The 22,590-nt window shown below is 40.6% G+C and overlaps 2 protein-coding genes across 2 annotated transcripts in view; both read right to left on the reverse strand.

Annotated features, from left to right (window-relative positions):
- The window catches only part of LOC101431133 (Fc receptor-like protein 3), a 118,107-nt gene that overhangs the window by 6,151 nt on the left and 89,366 nt on the right, over window positions 1-22,590 (reverse strand). Inside the window, 2 exon segments of the mRNA XM_058309298.2 lie at window positions 974-1,084; window positions 1,921-2,199. Of these exon segments, the coding sequence (XP_058165281.1) occupies window positions 974-1,084; window positions 1,921-2,199 (390 nt within the window).
- LOC101425548 (Fc receptor-like protein 3) lies at window positions 4,053-6,680 on the reverse strand. Its single transcript, XM_071207492.1, has 4 exons — window positions 6,163-6,680; window positions 5,028-5,273; window positions 4,589-4,852; window positions 4,053-4,321 (listed from the first exon to the last, which is right to left on the reverse strand). The coding sequence occupies exons 1-4, from the start codon at window positions 6,314-6,316 to the stop codon at window positions 4,131-4,133; spliced, it is 855 nt and encodes a 284-aa protein (XP_071063593.1). The 5' UTR covers window positions 6,317-6,680; the 3' UTR covers window positions 4,053-4,130.

Raw genomic sequence — 22,590 nt, forward strand, 5'->3', positions numbered from 1 at the left:
TTGGCATGCGTCTCTGTTTGCACTCCATTTTCCCTATTTATAGTGTTTTTGTCATAAGCTTTCCTGAGTCCTTCATAGAATGTGTTGGAGATATAAATAAAAAAGTAAATAAAGTAGGCATTTTTGCATAAAATAATTCTTTCTCATCCTCACAATGTCCCTATGAGACAAAAAGAGGAGGAATTAATATCTCCATTTTCAGAGAAAAAAATAAAGTACAGAGAGTTTATTGTATCGTTAGAGTTTTAATGTCTCCCACCCAAGTGGTAGAACTGTGGCTAGAATTCATCCCTGTACTTCTAATCCAAAGTTATTTTCATTATATTATACATTATTACATAAAATTGCATATTATGCATAATATATTATAGTATAGTATATATTATGTATATTACATTATATTTTCATATAATATACTGTACTTAATATACACATTATATTTATGTTATATTTGACTACTCAGAATTTTACTTTTAAAATCTAGACCCCTTCTGTTTTTCTCTTGCTTATGCCTCTTTCATGGTCATTAAGTTTCCAATTGATAGCTATTTTGGGTTTTAAAAAATTCTATTGAAGAAAAAAAAACTAAATATGCAATTGTAGGTTAGATGCTTTCAGTCTCACTTGAACCCACATATGTAAAGTGCTTTCTTGGAGGTGGAATTAGTTTAACTGATAACTCCACCCACTGGGTCATGTCTTTCAGAGAATCTGTATGCCATCTGCTTCATAAAACCAATATTTTTGTTGATCATCAATTACAGAGCAACAAAGAGTAAAAAAAAAATGGCAAGAAGCATATGTAACTCAAGTGGTTGATCACCTGCTTCCCAAGTATGAAGTCCTGGGTTCAATCCCCAGTACCTCTTTAAAAAAAAAGAAAAAAAACCAACTCTCATTGGGAAGCGGATGTAGCTCAGTGGTTGAGTGCCTGCTTCCCACGTACAAGGTCAAAGAAGAAGAAATGACAAACCTGACTTCCTCTGGAACCATAAGTAAACAAGCAGAGCAGCCGCCACCAGGAAACCAAGCAGCCCCCCAGTCACTCCTGCAGCCAGAAGGCGGCTCTTGTCCTCTGCCGGCTCTGAGGGCAAGAGAGGGGCCAGTGAGTGAGCTCAGAGGGAAAGGATTGGGCTAGTATCCTACAGACACTGCCAGGGGAGGGGTGTGAGCTGTGCTGGCGGTGGTTTCTAGTAAGCTTTACTCTAGTTCGGAATGGTTATTTGCCTAATGACTTGTAGTGTAGTTCACTAATTTAAGGCTAATGTGAGGAGGAGGGAGGCAACCTCCTGCTAAATTTCACAATCTCCAGTCTCCATTTCCAGTACAAGTCCCTGGGAAATCCCAATCTTGACCAAACATAACCAAATGCCCTCTCACAGACTAGCACCCTTGGAGTCTGAGGTAGATTGAATTGCCCACCCCAGTTTGGACCTGTTCTTGTCCTGGTCTGCACTCTGGTGGGTGTGGACCCCTTGCAAATTAGATTTCTTCAAACTGTTACTTCAGGTAAGGTAAGAGCCCACTGAATCAGGCTGAGCTTCAGTCCAAATGACCGGAGTCCTTTATAAGCAGTGTGAAAGTCAGAGGGAGAGAGAAGCCATGGGAGCAGCCAGAAGCCGGAAGCGAATAGAGTCCAAGGAAAAGGAGAAGATGCTGCCATCTGCAAGCATATGACAGAAAAGCCATGAACCAAAGATTCTGGCAGTCAGCCCCCAAATGGCACAGTCTTCTGGGAGAAAGCAGTGCCTTGTTTTTCAGACTTCTAGCCTCAAAACCCTGAGCCAATAAATTCCCCTTGTTTAAGCCAACGCAGTGTATGGTGTTTGTTTTAGGAGCTAGGAAACTAAAACAGTGTCTGTCCCCTAGAAGGGGACAGAAGCTTGCCTATGGCCCACAGCCCAGGCTCAACCAACCCACCTAAGATTTTGAGTGGCACCATCTCACTGCGCTGGGTCCCCAGGCCATTGTCGGCTTCACAGGAGTAATTTCCAGAACGTTCTGAGGTCAGGGAGAGGTTGAAGGACGCTCCTCCTCCAGAAGGGGCCGAGCTGTTCCCCAGGGTGACGTCCTCATGGTAAAACCGGTACAGGATCGGGGGTGAGCCTCTCTGGGCCTCACAGTGAAGCTCCACCAGGTCCCCCACCACAGCCTGAGCCCTGGGACCCCCGAGGGTGAGGACAGGGCGAGACACTGGAACTGACAGACAGAAAGGGGCAGTAGGAGGGGGAATCTTCTGCTCTACAGTTCACGATCCTTCCCAGCATCCCCTCAGCATAATAACACATCCTCAGTCATCCCCAAATCTCACTGTCCCCACTTTCCAGATTTAAACCTTAGAGCAGCGCTCTCCAATAGAACTTTCCACATTGATGAAAATGTTCTGTATCTGTGCTGTCCGAGAGGCTTAGCTTCTTGCTATGTGTGACTACTGACTACTTGAAACGTGGCTAGTGTGAATGAAGAAGTGAAATTTAATTTTAATTCACTAAAATTTAAATTAAAGAGCCACATGTGGCTACTGTATTAGACAGTACAACTGTGGAAGCATCCACTCCAGAACTGTGAGGATAATTTCTGGGAACCTTTCTCTGGGCTGCTGACTGCAGCAGTTTTTTGTTTTTTGTTTTTGTTTTGCTGTTGTTTTTTAATATTTTTCATCTTACTACCTTCGTATTTTTTTCCACCATAAGCAAACACATAGCTCCCCTAAAGCAGCTATATACTTTTTTTTTACCTCTATCAGAAAGAAATTAGTTCTCCATTACTCTGGTCCTGGTGACCACCTTGAAATGTCCTCATGTACCAATTTGAGACTCTATGGCTGAGTTAAGAGAGGATAGAACTACCTCTCACAGTGCTATTTACCTTCTCACTGAAGGCACGACCAAAGCCATCATCAGCTGCACAATAATACCCCCCAGCATCACTCTGCATGGTTAGAAGGATCTCCAGCTCTGTCCTCTGGGAACACAGGGCCGTCTTCCCCAGACTATCCCCTGAGCTCTCCCTGTACCAGGAGAATGTGGCGTCCCCTGTGCCTTCAGCCACAGAACAGACCAGGACCAGCTGCTCCCCTTCGACCACCTGTGCCCCGGGGGGCTGGGCCTCCATGAGCACTCCAGACATAGGGACTTCTGACTGAACACGAGCCGACAGGTGAGGACCTGGCTCTGGAGAACATCAGGCCTGATGGGGTTGATGTCATCCTCTAAGTGACAGCAGGTCAAGCTGGAGAAATTTAGAGCATGACCAGAAAACAGAGGTCTTTGCAAGGGGAGAATTGAGGATAGTGGGGGTCAATTCTGAATATTTTTTTGTGGGGAAAGCAAGACTCCCTACCTCCTAGCCTTCAGGCACATGAGCTTTACCTTCTTGTCTGTGTGCTCACATCAGGAGCCCTGATTCTCTTCCCCAAGAGGCCAGGGTAGATGACTTCTGGGAAAGATTTTTGAGGACACATTGGTGACTCAATGGGTCAAAGTCTTGGGTTGAGAGCTAAGGAGAATACTGTAAAATATTAACCCTTCTGTGAAGTGATATCACACAAGATAGTAAATCTCTTCCTCTCCCATTTTTTGAACCTAGCTAAAGTCCACCCCCACCCCACACTTCAGAATGATCTTTTCTGGCTGCTCCAATCCATATGGATCTGTCTGTTCTTTTAATCCTATTGTGTTAGATTGGTTCTAGGTGGTTCTCTAGCTGGCCATCAACTTTCTCCCCAGGGAGATTGTCTCTTATACCTTCGTATCCTCTGTAGTTTCTGTAACATAACTCTCTATTATAATATCTGATTATTTTATAATAGGAAAGAACATCCTGAAGTTTTGAGATTCTTGGAGTGTCTTCATAACCATTCCAGTCCCAACACGGTAGTAGTAAGGAGAAGAGCTCTTTGGATGTCTCTAGAACAAAGCCCTATTCTAACCTCGACAGTGGAAGCCCATGGGATAAGAAGGAACTGAGGTCCCAGTGATGCTCTTCTCTATTTTTCTCTTTTCAGACCCACTGTTCCTCTCCACCAAAACTCACTGTGCACATAAATTTGGGATGTCCGGCTCTGTTTCCAGATACGGGAAGTCACTGTCTGTGCCTTACACCAGTAAGACTCTGAAGGTTTGCTCCACCTAGTGGAGATCTGGAGCTTCGGTGAGCCTGCTCCAGCCTGACCCCAGGGCCCTGCCATCTCGGAAGAAGTGGAACTGAAGCTGGGCATCTGGTCTCTGTGGAGAGAGCTGGGTCTCACAGGTCAGGGTCACTGAGCTCCCTTTTACAGGCTGGTAGGAGCTGGCTGTCAGTACAGGATGTGGAAACAGCTCTAAAGGAAAGAGTAAACACAAATTTCATGACAGTGAGACTCAGAACTCTGGAGAGAAGAACTGTGTTCTCCGCGTGAGCATACAGGTCTTACAGAGCCAAGTCAACAGAATTACGAAACATTTCCCTAGCATGACTGATTCATTAGAGGCCCTATCCATCACTTTCCAAGGGACCCTGATGACCTGATGAGCACACTCTGTCTTCCCCGCCTCCCACCAGGCCTTGTTTGCCTCCAACCCTGTTACACCTGGATTGTAGCCTTTACCTTGAACTTCAATCCTTACAAGGTTTGAAGTTCTAGTCCCTGAAGATGCATAACTTTTCCCAGAAGTAGTGCAGGTGTAGAAGCCATTGTTGTCAGAGACTGCTTTTGTAATGACGAAGCTTGAATTTCTTGTAAAAGTATGAAGTTTTTTCCCATCCTTATAGTAAATAATTTCATCTACGTTTTCTTCCTTCCTTCCCCGGCAGCTCAGAATCACTCTGTCACCTTCAAAGATAGAGTGTGGTACCTGGAGGATCAGCCAGTCTACGAGAGAGAGGACCTTCTGTTCATTCCTGGATTTCCTCTTCATATGCCAGTTGATATCACGTGTCTGCTCGTCCCACAATGCCCACCTGCTCATGGCTTTCCCAAAATCAATTATGCTTTTCCCTTCCCCCAGAAGAAAATGATTTCTGAAGCTTGCCTTTACTTCTCTCACCTGAAGACACCACCAAGTTTACAGGGTCACTGAGGCTTGAAGTCCTAGTCTGACATTGGTATTCTCCAGCAGTTGTCACTTGAATAGTGTTTAAATAGTAATTTGAAATCCAATTTCCTTTAAACATCCACAGTGCTCTCTTTGTTTCAGAGAAAGTGACTTCTCTGCATGTCATTGTCATTACCTCACCTTGGAAAATGGTGGTCCATGGAGGATGGAAGAGGAGCACAGCTTTTGACTGGGCATCTGATGGAAGGAAACTGATATGAATCAAGCTCCACTGGTCACCAGGCACTGGATTAGATTCTTTACATGAAGCCATTTAATCTTCACAACTAGCCATGGAATCATTTTCTTCATGTCTAATTTTTAAATGATCAACTGAGGATCTGACCATTTTGCTCATGTTCAGAGTTAAAATGTAATAAGAATAGGATTTACATCTTGGTGTATCTTAGTTTTAAGACCATACTCTTTCTACTGAACTATATTTTCAGTTTATTGAGCAAGTAAGGGAAAGAGACCCTAAAGTTGGATAGGCTGCCCAAACTCTCATTCCTTCTTGGAAGAGATCCAGGGGAACATATTGCCTAAAATGGCTCAGAACCAATGAGTAAATATTTGGAAGAGAATGCTCCTCCTTCAACACTCAAAACCATTTCTGACTCTTGTTCTGACTGATAGTTGAAATGGGGTAGGTATCCAATACTGACTGTATTAGGTAAAGAGAAAATTACAGGAGTTTGTTTTGAGTATGGACCAAAGATTTAGGTGTAAGAGAATTTCTGCAAATATCTTTTTTCAGAGCTGCCTTCCTGCTCCCATATGGATTTCCAGCTTGGGACTTCCAAGAGGACTTAGTGCACTTATGACCAGGTGAACAGACTGTCGCAGTGCCTGCCCTTCCCTTGTAAGGTGTGTCCTCCCTCTCTTTGCAGAAGAAATTAAACTCTTGAGCTGGGGAGAGAAAGTAGGTGTCAGGATCAGAGTAAGATGGGCAGGGTTAGGGCAAATGGGCCTAGGGAAATGGGTGCACTTCCCTGCAGCTGTTGTGAAGAAGGGTTGGTGCAGGCTTCCCCAGGTCCTGTGCTGGGCATTATTATTCTGAGGCAAGAAGAAACAGAGGGTAACTTACAGGACTCTCCTGTGCCTGGAACTGCAAAAGAGAGAGAGAGAGAGAGATCAACACTCAACACAAATGCACACTCACACCTTCTTCCTCCTTCTGTGTTTTCTTGGTTGCCCCACCCAAGTAGCTGATGGACACTTCTCCACTTCATCGTCAGCATCGATTGCCTACTCAGCACTTCTCTTTGTTGGTCCCGGATGCTGACAAGGAATATCACAGAGACAGAGAAGGACAATGAAGAAAGAATTCTAGCCCTTCCCTTTCCTTGGTGCTTGGTCTCTCTTAACTGCCCTCTGGTTTGGCTTTAGTATCTGGAAGAGGTTGTAGCAGAAGCCTGATCTCACCAAGGTCTTACTTGGGGAATTGTTCCTTTGCAAGGATATTTGGTGGAGGCAACTTCTTCATTCATTCATTTATTCAATAAATATTTGGTGAATACTTACCATGCCAGATATAAGGCTAGATATTGGAGATACTAAGCATAAAACACTACCCTACCGGCATGAAAGTTCCTTGCTAATGGAAGAGAGACTATGTTAATAAACAATTGCAGTATAATGTAATAGGTTTACGACACGCAGGAAGCAGAGAGGATTGTAAGAGGAGAGAAGAGGACATCACACTTCTCCCTTTTACTGAATAAGGAAATACCATTTATGTAGTTTGTGATATAATAGGGATGAATCAGAGTCAAGATGTTAAGCCTTTTATGATAAAGTTAGAGACTTTTTTTCATTTTTTTTCAGATATTTAAATTATATTTTTTAAAAGTGTAACAGTATATGCATACTCTCACTTTCATAGCTCATCTGGTTTCACTATTTCCTTCCAGACATTTTTCTTGTATTTGTATTCAACCTGGTTTGAATGAGTGCCAAGATACAGTTTAGTATTCTGCTTTTATTTCCTCAGTATTATTGTAATGACTATAATGAACATCATTGTTCATATTGTCTTCTCCATGTTTCCTCTTTTATTTGTTTATTTATTTTACTTTTTTAAAATTAAAGTTAATAGATCACAAAGAACGTTACATTAAAAATCATAAGAGTTTCCCATATAACCCACTCCCCACCCCCCTCTTTTATTTTAGATTCCTGGAACTAGGATTACTGAGCCAAAACACACAATATATAATTTTTTGTTAACTAGCTTTCCAAATGTGCTTTACCATTTCTGCTGCCAGCAGCAATTTATGACTGCGCTTGTCTCACCCAGTCTCCCCATACTAAGTATTTAGTGTTCAGCCTTTTTGGGTTGTTGTTGAAAATTTAATGACTGATTTGCACCTCCATGCTTACTGATTGATACAAGAAATATTTATTGAGTGCCAACTATATGCCAGGCAGGCATTCTGCTAGATTTAGGGGTAAGCAATGGCTTTTGTCAGTTTTTGGTGAAATGAGCAGCAGCTGAAGAGAAATGTGTTATATAATCATGACCTTTATGCAATAACATTTTGATCAATCACATTTTGAGTTTTTTCTTGCCAATTTATATGAATTCTTTCCATCATATTTCAAATTTTACCTTATTGACTGCAAATGTTATCTTAATGCGAACTTCATTTTAATTTAGCTGTGTAAATTTTTATACAGAAATTTCTAATTTTTATTATAAAAGCTTCTTTTTCAACTAAGTCATGATCTATATAAAAATTGAATATTGCCTTAATGTCATTTCCCAGCCATCATTTTTTTGAGAACTACATTCAGAAAGCATTTTTAAAGTTAGAATTTAAATGATTTGATGGATTAGATGAAGTGTCAAACATTTAAGTCATTTCTGATTTTTTTCTTTCATGCAGAAGGCAGGATTATTAGTTGAAATAGAAATTTGAGGGTTGAAAAGGGGGAATTGAGGAACAATGGTAAGAGTTTGGAATAGTTGCTGTGGGAAGCTTAAGAGGAAGTCAGACAGGAAGAAGCAAAATATTTGCCAAGCAATGCTGAAATGTAACTGACATTAGATTTTCTCTTATCCTCCATGGTATCTGTGAAAACTACAGGCATTTTCCTATTCAGAATGACTGAGGTGAAGCCTCATGTGTTCTATTGATAGATGGTTTCAAGAATTGATGAGATCAAAAGAATGTGACATACTTGGAAAAGTGTAGGGTAAAGGAATTGTAAGTTTTGTGAAGGGTAAAAGTATAGTGAGAATAAGGGATTAAGTGGACAGAGGAGTTCATAGGTTGTATTCTGAAAGTGGGAAAATGGTGTTCAGAATTCAGAGGTGGGAAGCAGATATAGTTCAGGTGATAGAGCTTCCATATACCATATGGGAGGACCCTGGTTTGATTCCTGGGGCCTCCTGGTGAAAAAGAAGAAGAGAAAGCATGCCTATGCGGCAAGCCAGTGCTCGCATGAGTTCCTGTGTGGTGAGCCAGTGCCCACGCAAGTGAGTCACACAGCAAGATGCTGATGCATCAAAAAAGAGACAAGAGGAGAGTCAAGGTGAAGCACAGCAGAAACCAGGAACTGAGGCGGTGCAATTGACAGGGAACCTATCTCCAAAATCAGGGGTCTGTAGGATCAAATCCTGATGAATACTAGAGGAGAGAAAATAAGAAAAGAAGACAACACAGACAGCTAAAACAGCAAGGCAGGAGAAGGGGAAGGGGAAAAATAAAAAAAAATAAGTCTTTAAAAAAAAAAGAGTTCAGAGACAAAAAAGTGTTTTTTGGGTGACAGCCTTGGAAGCTACTAGCTAAAGTTAACTGGTGTTGGGAATTGGAGTTGACATCAAAACGAAACAGCTTTGAGGCAAAGGTGTGTTGTGGGTCATTCACATGGATGAAGTGACCCAGGATGACTGACATTAGTGTAGAGAGGAAATCTTTGAATCAGGTTTCAGAGCCTTCAATGAGTGAAAGGATGAGACCGCATAACAGGTAGATAGAGGTATAACTGGATTGTAATATCCTCAAAGGAACAGAGTTTTTCACATGAAAATAGAACAGTAGTAGTCTTATGCCTGAAATAGAAACTAGAAAACTATCACCATCTCTCTGCACTATAACACATGAGACTGACAAATCTCCACTTGAGAGTTTCAAAGGAAGTTGAGGTCTCAGAGGAGAACAAGGTTTTATATAAGGACAGGAAGAGAAGTTTGATAGTGTAGAGAACTTTATTTGAGAGAGAGTGCAAATATTTGGGAAGGAAGTCAGCAATGGGAAGTGGTTGGGGATTGACAAGCATAGAACAGAACAGAAATTAGAACACTTGAGTGAATAATTGGTTGGATGCACTTGCATTTTGGTTGGCTGCCAATATTTACAACAATCAGAGTCCTGTTGGGAATAAATGATCTTAAGGTTCAGACTGACACAGGTTGAAGCTCCGCAAGGTTTTTGGAACTCTGGAAAGAGTAAATATAATACCACCACCATCACTACCATCATCATTATCTCATCATAGCTAATACTTATTAAGCACTTACTAAATGCCATGTGTTGGGACAAATATCTCATTTGATCCTCATAAAATCGCTATGAGTTAGATAATTTTATTATCATCATTTCAGGGCATCTCCTCCAAAGTTAAAGCAAATTGCTGTACCTTGCACCCCCAATCGCTAAAAAAGAGGCACAATATATAATGGGCCTCTTTGGATTTGGGAGGCAATATATACCTCATTTAAGAGTGCTGTTCTTACCCATTTACTGAGCTTTCCATAAGACTGTTTTGAGTGAGGTCCAGGGCAAGAAAAGACTTTGCAATAAGTCCAAGTTGCCATTCAAACTGCTCTAACACTTGCGAGTTATGTCCAGCAGAACTGATATTACTTCAAGAGTCTGTAGCAAATGTGGATGTTATATGGGGCTTCTGATAGACTATAAGAGAATTATAGCATAGGCTTCTGGGATTTTGGGGGAAAATGATACCATCTTCTAGAGATAAATGTTCTTACTTTGAGAAAGAGCATCTGTTTTACTACTATGCCCTACTGGAAATTTAATCCCTAACCATGGGACATCAAGTGACCACGTAATATGAATTTCTCCTTATGAGCTGGGTATAATCTGACTTAAAAAACTGTAACTTGTGTGTGTACCATGGCATTCTATCATCAAGAGGAAATAATATAAAAGAAGAGTGGACTGAAGCAGGCATAAGTAAATTGTATGAACAGGTGGCTCAGACTTTGACACTCACTTGTGCTGCATTCCCTCCTTTGCCTCACTTCACACCTATGGCCTCATGTGGAATTCCTTATAACCTCTTAACTGAAGGAAAAAGGCTAGGACTTGCTTTACAGATGTTTTTTCACAGTATGCAAGCTTCTACTGGAAATGGACTCTTGCAACCTTACAACCTCAGTTAGGATTGTTCCTGAAAGAAAGTGTTTAAGAAATTCCTCCCAGGGAGCAGAGCTTCAAGTATTACATTTGGTCATTTACTAAGAGGCTGAACTTAGAGATGGCCAGAGGTATGAATCTACAGTGGCTAATGGGCAAACACTGCCACTTAGCTGGATGGTCTGGAACTTGGGAAGAACAAGATTTTGATCAGGAGGATTGGGGATTCCTTTTAGTATTTCCATGTCCAGTAGTAAAAGTTAGTGAAAACCTATAGCAACCCAATAAAGGGAGGATCACTGAGGATTCAGACCCTTCGGGGTTACCTCACAAGATAAATACCTCTGACCAACTGAGGTGCTGATGGAAGGAAAAAGGAAATATGGAATGTGTAATGGAAGAAGGAATCCATAAATGTCAACTATGGCCTCTTGATCAGTTACAGAAATGATAATTCTGGTATCTATGCATTTTTTAACTGTCATTAATGTGTGTGTGTGTATGTATTTCCCACCCCACCCCCATTCCCCCCATTGTCTGCTCTCTGTGTCCATTCACTGTGTGTTCTTCTGTGTCTTCTTGTATTCTCATTAGACACCTCCAGAAATCGATCTTGGGATTTCCAGAGAGGGAGAGAGGTGATGACTCTCTTGTGCCACCTCTACTCCCCGTTCTGCCATGTCTTCTTATTTTCTCTCCTCTGTGTCTCTTTTTATTTATTTATTTTTTTCCTGAAATTTCTTTTATTTTTTTTTTACATTTTTTTAATTGATTTTGTAATAATATTACATTAAAAATATATATGTGAGGTCCCATTCAACCCCACCCCCCCCCCACCCCACCTCTCCCCCCCCCCCCAGCAACACTTGTTCCCATCATCATGACACATCCATTGGATTTGGTAAGTACATCTTTGGTCACCTCTGCACCTCATAGTCAATGGTCCACATCATGGCCCATACTCTCCTCCATTCCATCCAGTGGGCCCTGTGAGGATTTACAATGTCCGGTGATTGCCTCTGAAGCACCATCCAGGGCAGCTCCATGTCCCAAAGACGCCTCCACCTCTCATCTCTTCCTGCCTTTCCCCATACCCATCAGCCACCATGTCCACTTTTCCCAATCCAATGCCACCTCTTCTATGTGGACATTGGATTGGTTGTGTCCATTGCACCTCTATGTCAAGAGGAGGCTCAGATTCCACATGGATGTTGGATGCAATCCTCCCACTTTCAGTTGTAATCACTCTAGGCTCCATGGTGTGGTGGTTGTCCTTCTTCAACTCCATCTTAGCTGAGTGTGATAAGTCCAATAAATCATATTGTAGGTGCTGGAGTCTGTTGAGGCTCAGGTGTGTCTCTTTTTAAATCATCTTGCTGTGCCAGCTCTCAGCATTGGACAGCACTCCTGCATGAGGCAGCTTTCCCACACTGGGTGGCATTCCTATGCGGGGGGTATTCCTGCATGGAGCAGCATTCCAGCATGGACCTGCACTCGGCATGGGCCAGCTTACCCTCACCAGGAGGCCCTGGTCATCGAACCCTGGACCTCCTATATGGTAGATGGGAGCCCAATTGGTTGAGCCACATCTGTTTCCCTGTGTATATACTTTTCATCCTTTCTCCTTTTCCTTTGTAATTTTATGTAAATATTGTTTTTGGTGGTTTACCTTATGATCTAGTATTTAGGCTACAAAATATTCAGGTAAGACTCCAGTTCATATAACCAATAATTCTTGTGTTGTCAAAAAACGAGTTCATTCATCCAATAAACATTTATTGAGCACCTATTGTGTTAAACACTCCTCTAAGCACAGGTGTACAGTGGTGAACAAAATAGAGAAGATCCCTGCTCAAACGAAGCTTTAATTCTAGTGGTGGAGACACAGAAAGCGAGACCATAGGATGCTGAATATTTCAGACAGTGGTAAGTACTATGAAGGAAATAAAACTCTTTTAGATTGGGTGGTAAGGGAAATCCTCAATGTGGAGGAAACTTGGATGTGAGACCTGAATATAAGAAGCCAGTTGTGTGAACATCCAGTGCAGCAGAAATCCAGGGAGAGAGAAAAGTGTGTGCAAGGGGCCAAGGCAGTATCATTGTCTGTTGAATGAACAGAGAGAAGCTCAGGTCAGCTGGTGCAAGGTGAGGTCAGAGCGGGGAGAGAGGTCAGATCAGAATATGCCATGTAAACTGAGGTAAGGAACTGAGATGTTATTCTAGGCACCATGAGAAGACATTAGGATTTCTCACACCCTTCAGATGAGTAACAGCACCTGATTTATGCTTTTAAAAGATTACTCAGACTGTGGAGAATGAATTGATGGGACAGCAAGGAAAGTAGAAACCTGGGAGGCCATTGCAGGAGTCCATACAAGAGGCAATTGTTGCTTTGAATCTGGAGGGTAGCAGGGAAGATGGAGAAAAAAATCAGATTTATTACAAAATTTGGAAGAAGAACTGAATCTTTAAAAATTAATTGGCTATGGGAAATGGCAGTGGTGAGTGAAAGAGGAATCAAAAATGATTTCAGGGGAAGCAGATGTAGCTCAAGTGGTTGAGTACCTGGTTCGCATGTGTGAGGTCCTGGGTTCAATCCCCATTAACTCCTAAAAAAAAAAAAAAAAGAATGATTTCAGGTTTTTTATTTGTGCAAATGCAGATGGTAGTAGCATGGTCTGAGGCAGAGGACACTGGGGAATTGGGGAATGAAAGGTGCCTAAGAGTTTATTTGAATCACATAAAGTTCTATGTGTCCCGTTGTCATCTGAACGGGGCAGTTTGGGTTTTGAATCAAGTGAGGAAGCGAGGGCTAGTGTTTAAATCTGAGAATTGGTGGCATATAGCCCCAGTGCTGTAAGAGGGCTCCTAGGGAGAGGGCGTGGAGGAAAAGAGAAGATAAATCTCATTTAGAGATGGGGGAAAGTCTGCAAGGCAGATGAGAAGGAGCAGTCAGTGGGATAGGAAGGAAGCCATGTGGACAGATGCCAAGGGAACAGTGGGCATCAAGGAAGGGGAGGCCCATGGCAGGGAATGCTCTAAAATTGGGGAAGATGAGGATAGAAAAGTGACCATTAAATTTCACAACTGCAGGCCAGTGATTTCCCTGATTGGAGGGACACTCAATGGAGTGGTGGGACAGAGGACAAGTGACAGTGAGATGAGGAGAGAAGAGCAAACAGTAACTACAGACCATTTTGAACAAACTTTGCTATGACGGGAAGGAGAGAAATAGAGTCATATTTGGGAGAGACATAAGGTCAAGCTTGTCTGTTTTGTATGGGTGTGTGTTTAAATGGAAGCTAACCGACCATGGTTTAGCATATTTTGTATATTGAGAGTGAAACTGACATTCCAGAAAAGAGTTTATTTGCAAGTACTGGTTCAAAAGATGTTCTCATTTGAACTAAACCTCTGATTTATCCATTTAATGCTTTTTGTTTTTAATTTCCCTCTGAGAAATTCATGCTTTTGCTCGTTTTTTGCTCGTTGCTTGCTCTTTATTTTGTGCTCATTGTCTGCTCATTGTTTTTGCTCATTGCCTGCTTGTTGTTTGCTCTTTGTCTGTTTTTCTTTTGGAGGCACAGGGAACTGAACCTGGGACCTCCAATGTGGGAAGCAGGTGTTCAACTGCTTGAACCATATCTGCTTCCTGCTCGTTTTGTTTTTACTTGTTGTCTGCTCATGTTTTTTTTTCACTCATTGTCTAATTGTTCTTTTGCTTGTTGTCTGGTCATTGTTTTTGCTCAATGCCTGCTCATTGTCTGCTCATTGTTTGTTTGTCTTCTTTAGGAGGCACCAGGAACCAAACCCAGGACCTCCCACATGGGAGGCAGGTGCCCAATTGCTTGAACCACATTTGCTCCCACCCATTTATATATATATATATATATATATATATATACACACACACACACATTTTTTGAAAGATTTATTTTATTTATCTCCCCCCCCCCCCGCCCTGCTGCTTGCTTGCTGTGTGCTCCCTGTGTCCATTTGCTGTGAGTTCTTCTGTGTCTGCTTGTCTCCCTTTGTTGCGTCATCTTGCTGCACCAGCTCTCCGTGGGTGCGGGCCATCAGCTCTCCACGGGTGCAGACCAGCTTGCCTTCACAAGGAGGCCCTGGCACGTGAACCCAGGGCCTCCCACATGGTAGACCGGAGCCCAGTCAATTGAGCCACATTTGCTTCCCCATTTATATTTTGATAGAAAGAATATGAATACTAGAGCATGGAAAATACTTCAAAAATCAGAATGGGAGGCAATAAATCCTGACTGTGGATGCAGACGTTGAAGCTGAGGGGAGAGGAGCCCGTGCGCTAGGATTACCCCAGGGTAGCGTTTATTCCCACAGAGGCAGGGGAAGCACTGTGGAGGAGAATCAGAGCTCCAGGTTAATCCAGTAGGGGATGAGAGGCAATTACAGCTTTCAGAGCAGAGGTGTTCAGAGGGCGGGGGTGCGAAAGAGCTGAGAATCCGCAGCTTCAGCAGATAGGAGACACAGCAGAACACACAGCCCCCTTCCTCTCTGGGCTGTGGAAAAGCCTGCATACTACCTGAGAAGCTCTATGTTATGCAAATAAAAATTAATTAAACAAGGTCATTTCAGACAGTGGGAAATTCTATGGAAGAAACAAAATAGGAACTGAGATGCATGGGCAGATAGAGTGAAACAACCCCAGCTAAAGTTAACGTTGGAGTCATTAGTCCATTCCAGACATAGCTCCAACCTCTTTACATGTGTTAACTCATTTAACCTTCACAGAAACTTTTCTCATTATTCTCATTTTGCAGGTGGGAAAACTGAGGCATTAAACAGGTTGAATAGCTTGTCCAAGGACACAGATGTTAGGTGGAGGAGTTCTGTCTGATTTCAGGGACAGGGTAATGCTGAAGTTCCTGGGGGTGTCCAACTTGCCATTTCCAGTTTGTCCCTGACCTTTCTGCCCATGTAATCTAAAAGTCGTCCCTTTATCTTTAAATTAAAGTCCCATTTCCTTTGGAGGGCACAGAGCTGTTCCTATGCCCTGCTACCAAAAAAGTCTTATCTTTTTAAGATATTTTAAGTATTTTAAGAATAAAAAAAACTATTCCCATTTCCAGTGGATTTAAACCTATGTGGAGGGCAAGTTTCTTCTTTTTTCTGTATTACCCTTGGAACTTTTGTTTTTTTCAGGCACTGAGTGAGAAAAAGAGTTTGTGTGAGGAAATATTTGAGGAACTTGTTCAATCTGAAAAATTGGATTAATGAAAGGAAACTATAACTAAATGGTAGAGTCAAATATCAAAAACAGATATGATAAAAGTGATATTACTTAGCTCTGGACATACACTGTGGTAGGGGACAGTCTAAGAATGGCCTGACACCTTTCCCTGGGACCCACAGATATGTCCTATGCTCAGAAGCAAGGGTGCGGGCCTGTGAGATAAAACACAATCCCTTTTTGGATAAGGGTACTGTGGGTACAATCCTTCTCCTATTGTCCTGAGCTTATGTAAACATTCACTGGAGACAGCCTAACTTTAGTGGCTATGTTTTACAACATCCAGCTCCCACCAGTGGTATAGCAGTCCCTGGCTGGGAGGAGCAGGGTTCATCCATTATGTAAAAACAAGAGAAGAGTGCTAAGAATAGAACAACTCCTTGTGTTGGCCATGGATTGAGACCCTCTGGTTGTAGGGAACGGATGTCCATTAGAGCCTGTATGAAATGTGCTCTTGCTGGTGAAGCTGACACCTGTATTGCAGTGGGTTGACATCTCTATAGTTGTCTCTCCTTCTGACTGATATAGACCATGGATTTATTTGTAAGAGTTCCTAAATGTGTGTATTTGTTTTCAGGGTCCTTCTCCCTGGAGCCAGCCAACTGCTGTACCCCAAGGAGATTTATGTCACAGACATCATTCCATCAATAGCCACCTGTCAAATCTGCCCTTCCAATTGGAGTACTTCCCTCCCTCCATCATTGGGGCTCTTCAACAGATAGGCTTAACTTTTAGGTTTGGCACAGTTCACCCAGAAGCACAAGCAAGAGACTGTAGTAGAGACAGGTCTTTGGCCAAGGGCTGAGGAGATCATATTCTTACAGCTATTAGAGAGAGGGCCTTAGACATTTATGAGTCTTCAGTGCACTGGCCAGGGTGTCGACCTTACCTGGAGATCATGAAGAAAGAAGTCACAGATTTTTTTCTTTTGCCTAACCTTGCCACAGAGGGAAAACCAGAGGCTAGCACAAATATGTGTATTTTCTATCTTTTCAATGTGTAAACCTCTGGGAAATTTCTCAGTAACCCAAAAACCACTACTTCCTCCTTTTGTGCCGACTTCCATTTGTTCTTTTTTTTTTTGTCTTTATTTTTTTCATACCCTCACACTTTATGCAAAGCAACCCTATCTCAGCTGAAGAGCTAAAGAAACCGTAGTTGTTGAGGCAGAATCAATTGTCCATTGATAAGGAAGAGGAGAGAGATTCATTTTAAGAGTAGTTTGTGCAGATAGATCCATTCAACTTCCTTCAATCCCAAGAAGGGAGAAAGACAGATTTACCATTGTCTGGGAGAGAACAGTACATAAATACCACTTAGTTCCCCCAAAAAAGGACAGTAGGAGGAGGAAACCAAGATATCAAAGGGACCTGTGAGAAGTTATTACATTGCTATAATTCTAATGGGAATGTCTATTTATTAAGGAGGCACTGCTTTTCATTGAATTTAAGAGTATTTCCCATGTAGGTGCATCACACAAAGTGAGTATTTCTATCTATATTCTGTCATGCACACTTTTGGAAAAATAAAGCTGTTCTCTAGAGTGAGTGACCCATGGATCATGGTTCTCTGAGCAGTAATCTGTAATCCATGATTCTGAAATGGTTCTTTGCTGTTAGGCCCTTTGTTATTAGCAATTCCAGTCTTTAATCATCTCTCTCTGACATTTAATTTTCAGTGGCCTTGACCATCAAGGCACTTTTTTCTGAGCATAAAAGTGGAGAAGTGGGTTGCCCTCCACGTCACTCCTGGGAATTTCCTCTCTTTCTCAGACTCAGATCAAGTTGTGGTTTCATGTTTAGAGAAGTTTGGAGAAGTTGTAGCAGAAGTCCTGATGTTCCCTAACCCGTGGCTAGGAAGGGTATCTTAGTAAATAATGTGTCCTCATAATCTGTTGAATACATTTGGCATGTTAAAGACACCATAAACAGAAGTGAAAGGCAAATGACCACACAATATCTATGTTATTCTTGATAGATTAAGAATTGGCATCCTTAGCTCTAAAGAACTCACTTAATTCAATAAGAAGAAAAAAGAGTACTGCAATTTTTTGAAAATGGGCAAAAATCTTATTTTAAACTGACTATTGGTGAAAAAAACAAAAAACTTACCAAAACATATCAATTTATATTCAAATTCATTAATAACCAAATATATTAAAATTTAAACAAATTAAAACTTCTGATATCTTTTTGGTAAAAATAAAAAAATTCATACTACCCAGTCTTGAAATCTTCATACAATGTTTCTGGAACAATAAATGTAAAATGTTTCTCGATAAAGAGCCCTTGTAAGGAGATAATCAGAGAGGCTAACAAAGGTTTCATCTCAAAGCTTTTATAAAAATAGAAACAAAATATCCAAAAAAATGGGTGAATGTTTAGTTAGGGTACATCTATATGATGGAGTATTACAAAGCTATTAAGTTCATGTTTTAGAAGGTTATTTAAAAACAAGAAAAATGTCCATATATATTGAGTGAATACTTAATCTAGTTGTAGCCCGAGTATTTAAAAGACATATGCATATATATGTGCCTACATATGGAAGGAGCTGGACCTCAACAACCAGTGAGCACAAATGTGTCAATTTGTAGGAAAGTGGGAATCCCACTTCTAGTATCACAGTGAAAATGCCCTACAGGCAAGCTTTCCAGCTGATAACAATTATGTATGCTGGATAAAATACAGAAATCAGCTACCTGCGGATTCTGAAGAGCAAGCAAGGGCAGAAAGACTAGAGGGGAGTTGAAATTTAAAGAAGCAACTAGCACAGGGGTAAATTTCCCCTTTATGAGGCTTTTATCTGAGGGTAGGTTGCAGTATTGAGGGGCACATTATAGGCGGCTAAAACTCTGATAGAAAGCCCGCGGTCTCTCTGGCCAGAGGAACTAAGCAAAGGAGCCTGGTTACCTGCAGCTACCAGAAAGTGAGGGAAATGTCCCAGAGAGGAGAGAATCAAGGATCCCTTTATTGTCCGTGTAAATCATGTACAAGTCTCAGGCAGTGCAGCAAAGACTTACAGAACTGAAGTGAGATTTGAACCAATACCTACAGAAGGAAAGACAGAGTTTTATACCTTGGATAAAATAAGTAAGTAGAATGTAAAGAAAGAAATTATAGTAATGTGCCAAAACTTGAGGTCTCAAATGCCCTTCCTAGACTAGCTGGAAGCACGATTTCCTCTCGTGTCTTCTCCAAAATATTCCTTAGACTCCTCCTGACTGCTTCCAGTTACGATCACAATGTCTTCTCTTTGCCTTCAGTTTGAGGACCTAGATAAGGAATTCTGGAAGGGAGGTCCCCCATATGTTCAGAATTATTCTGTGCCCTGAGAAGTCCCTCCAGCGACTGCATCTCTTGTTGGCAAGATCTGTTCTTTGTGGATTCTCTCCTTTGCAGAGGCTACTGTCCTTGTTGCTGTTTGCCCCACTGGTCAGCACCCCTGGATAATGACACGCCTGAGGAATGACACTACTCCACCCCTGTCTTTCTTCTCTGAGACTTCTCTCTCTTAGTCAATAGAGAAACTGCTTCAATCGTTTGTGACCACTCTTCCAGATGGGTTTCCCACACCAGGCACCTAGTGACAGGCCCCACTCCGCTTGCTGTATGGAAAGTTTTGTCCTTCCTGGATTCCCAAAGAAAAAGACATTTGGGGCAAAATTTAAGCACTGATATAGACTCCACCTGGATTCTTTCTTCCCTTTATTGTGTTTTGAACCTAGTAATGTGGAAACAAGAAATGTAATAAACATTTGTATTTCCTCTTTAAGAAGGAACTCAAGTTTTTTCTCAGTGAATTAGCTGACTAGTTGAATTCGTTTGTCTAAGATTAAAAACCTCAAATCAGACTGCATTTAGCTATATACTTTTCCTTCTGCTGTCTAAGCTCCTGACACCAAGGAGAAAAGCATAAAATTGGAAAACCTTCAAAAATATTTAGGCTTGAGTTATTTTCAAGGTTTGTGAAACCTCATTGTGTTATTTTCATAAAGTCATGAATGATGGCTGGTGTAAAATCAGAGATGTCCATAAAATGCTTCCACTGATGAACATCAGTCATTAATGAACATTCTAGCTTCTTTTCTTAAGATGTATTGTTTCCAGAGCTTTAAGTTCAATGTAATATGAGGTGACAGAGGCTAACAATTTCAGTTATTCTTTTACTTGCCTCACCAGAATTTATGATTAAAGGGAATCTGCTTTCATTTCCTTTTTCTTCAGTGGAAGTCACTTGATGTTTGTCAGTGGTTTAAGGAATAAACGAAGAGTCTTTGAGCAATGGGAGAGGATGTCTCCTTTGAGCTTACTGGCTGATGCCTTTCACCTGTATGCCCACTACCAGCTCAGATCATGAGAACTCCTGGGTGACACTGAGCTTTGCCATTTGAGTCATGTAAATCATTGACTCTACTGAGCTTGCAAGGGTGATGCTGACGCCTTTGTACTTTTCAAATCGTGTGTGTTGAATAATTAAACAGTGGAAGAGGGCTGCCACAAGCCAGGGGAATGTTTTATACTGCAACAGAGGAGGATCTTAGAGACCATGACTTCTGTGCAGAGAGATGTCATCTATCTACATCTCTATCATCTATCTATCTATCTATCTATCTATCTATCTATCTATCTATCTATCATCTATCATCTGTCTAATCTATATGTGTTTATTTATATTTATTCATCTATATCATTTATCTGTCTCTATATGTTCAAACAATTTGGAGACTCTATTCCATTAAATAGAAAGAGTTTTTTTTTTTTAATCTCTTATTTTTTCATCAGTTGATGGATACTTGGGCTGCTTCCATCTTTTTGGCAATTGTGAACCTCTGCTTTCAAATATTTTTGGTATATGGATCAATAAAATGTCGTATATACTTACTATGGAATATTATTCAGCCATAAAAAGGAATGACAACATGGATGAACCTTGAAAAGGTCATGTTGTGTGAAATAAGCTAGGCACAAAAGGATAAATATTGTATGATCTCACTGATAATGAAACTCACAGAGTCAGAATTCAGAATATAGTTTACCATGGGATGGGGTGGGGGTAGTGAATGGGGAGGTAATGCTTAAATTGTAGAATTTCTATTTGAGTTGATAGTAAAGTTTGGCAATGGATGGCGGTGAATGTAATTCATAATATTGTAAATGTAATTAACAGCCTGAATTATATATTTGAATATCATTTAAAAAGGGAAATTTGGTTGTTTGTTATTAGAATAAAAAAGAAAAAATATAAAACTGTGCATCACAAATAGTGAACCCCATTTTAAATGATGGACTATAGTTAATAGTTCTTTCAGGTTCTTTCATGAATTATAATAAATGTACCACACTAATGCAAGCTATTAATAATAGAGTGGTATATGGGAACTCTGTACTTTCTGCATAGTTTTGCTGTAAACCTACAACTTCTCTAAAAAAAAATGGGGGAAAAAGTCTACAATGAGCCTAACACAGATGAAATTGTTTACTACTTTACCATATTTTTAATTGAAGCAGCAAAACAAATTGGTTAAAAGGAGGGCTTCTAGAGCCAGAATCTCTGGTTTTGAACTCAGGCGCTGATGGAAAATTTTAATAATTGTTGAATAAATGAAAGACTATATGAATGGATAAAACACAAATAAAAGTAGGTAACAAGATTAAAAGAAAGATATGAATTTAGAAAAAGTTTCTTAGCACTGACAGATTTCATGAAGAATAGTTTAAATTGCAGATAGACTGATTCCTTTGAACAGAGAGACACATATTATTGCATGCAACATTTGACATCACAGGAAAGCAAACTTCCTTAAATAGGTTTGATAAAGATTCTGTACTTTGAGCAATTACAAACAGAGCAAATTGAGTTGTTGTTTTTTTTTCTTTTCAGTTTTCATTAAAAGTCCTGACATAAGGGAAATGCCATTTTGATGCAAATTGTTCATGGAATGATCATTGAGAGGAGAAAAATAGCATCGATGAACAATGCACAACCAAGACAATGACAGAACTGGAACACTGTTTAGTGGGAGGGATTAGAGGGTCATGATGGAAGAATCCCATCATTTGCACTTGCTTAAGCTAGCTGTTTATTAAATTGCATAGCATTATTCTATCTCTCTGAATTCTAGTGCCATTCTTGTAACTAGAAGTCAATGTATTTGGGCAATTTAGAACACAAGCTTCAGAGTTGGTCAGAACTGGTTTTGGATCCGCTCTCATTTGCATCTGATCTTTGATAAGCTATTTAACCTCCCTGAGCCACAGTCTCTCATTTGTAAAGCAAGGATTGTAATATCTGTTTCTCAGAATTTTTTTGCGTTAGAATTTACTGCAATTTTGTATGTGATATACTTGGTATAATGCTTGAGGCATAATTAATGTGTACTAATTCATATTGGTAATTTGAGACTTGGCTTTATCTTTCCATGGAGAAATGACCAGGTTGTGTGGAATAAAATTTGAGATGGACTAATTTACAAAGAGAACTCTTTTTTACAGTATAATAGAGATTTTCTTTCCAATGAGTGCAAGAATTGTGTCTGCAACTTTGGGTACTCTCTTCCCAGTCAAGAACCTTGGGAGGTTTGCTTGAATAGCACAGAATTTCTCTGACTATATGTTTATTTCCTCTTGAAACATTATTTTCTCTTCTAGTTGGATTACACATATAAAATTGTTATGACTATCTCAGGTAAGAATCAGGATATTTTTCTACATAAATTCAAGTTTTTTCTAATTTATTTTATTTCAATTTTGTTGAGAATTCTTTCCAATTATGTCAACTTCTACAAATGAATGTTCTTTATTATTGTTCTAAATATTATCTTTAAAAAAAAAACAATTGAATTTCCTAAAATTTGCAACTGGCAGGT

This window comes from Dasypus novemcinctus, chromosome 13 (genome assembly GCF_030445035.2).
Source record: "Dasypus novemcinctus isolate mDasNov1 chromosome 13, mDasNov1.1.hap2, whole genome shotgun sequence".
NCBI lineage: Eukaryota > Metazoa > Chordata > Mammalia > Cingulata > Dasypodidae > Dasypus > Dasypus novemcinctus.

Excerpts from the sequence above, each read along its gene's own strand:
- LOC101425548 (XM_071207492.1), bottom strand. The coding sequence starts at position 6,316 with ATGCTGACGATGAAGTGGAGAAGTGTCCATCAGCTACTTGGGTGGGGC. Across the intron at positions 5,274-6,162 it reads TCCAGGCACAGGAGAGTCCT|ATGCCCAGTCAAAAGCTGTG; the intron begins GTAAGTTACCCT and ends TCCTTCCATCAG. Across the intron at positions 4,853-5,027 it reads AAACTTGGTGGTGTCTTCAG|ACTGGCTGATCCTCCAGGTA; the intron begins GTGAGAGAAGTA and ends TCTCTCTCGTAG.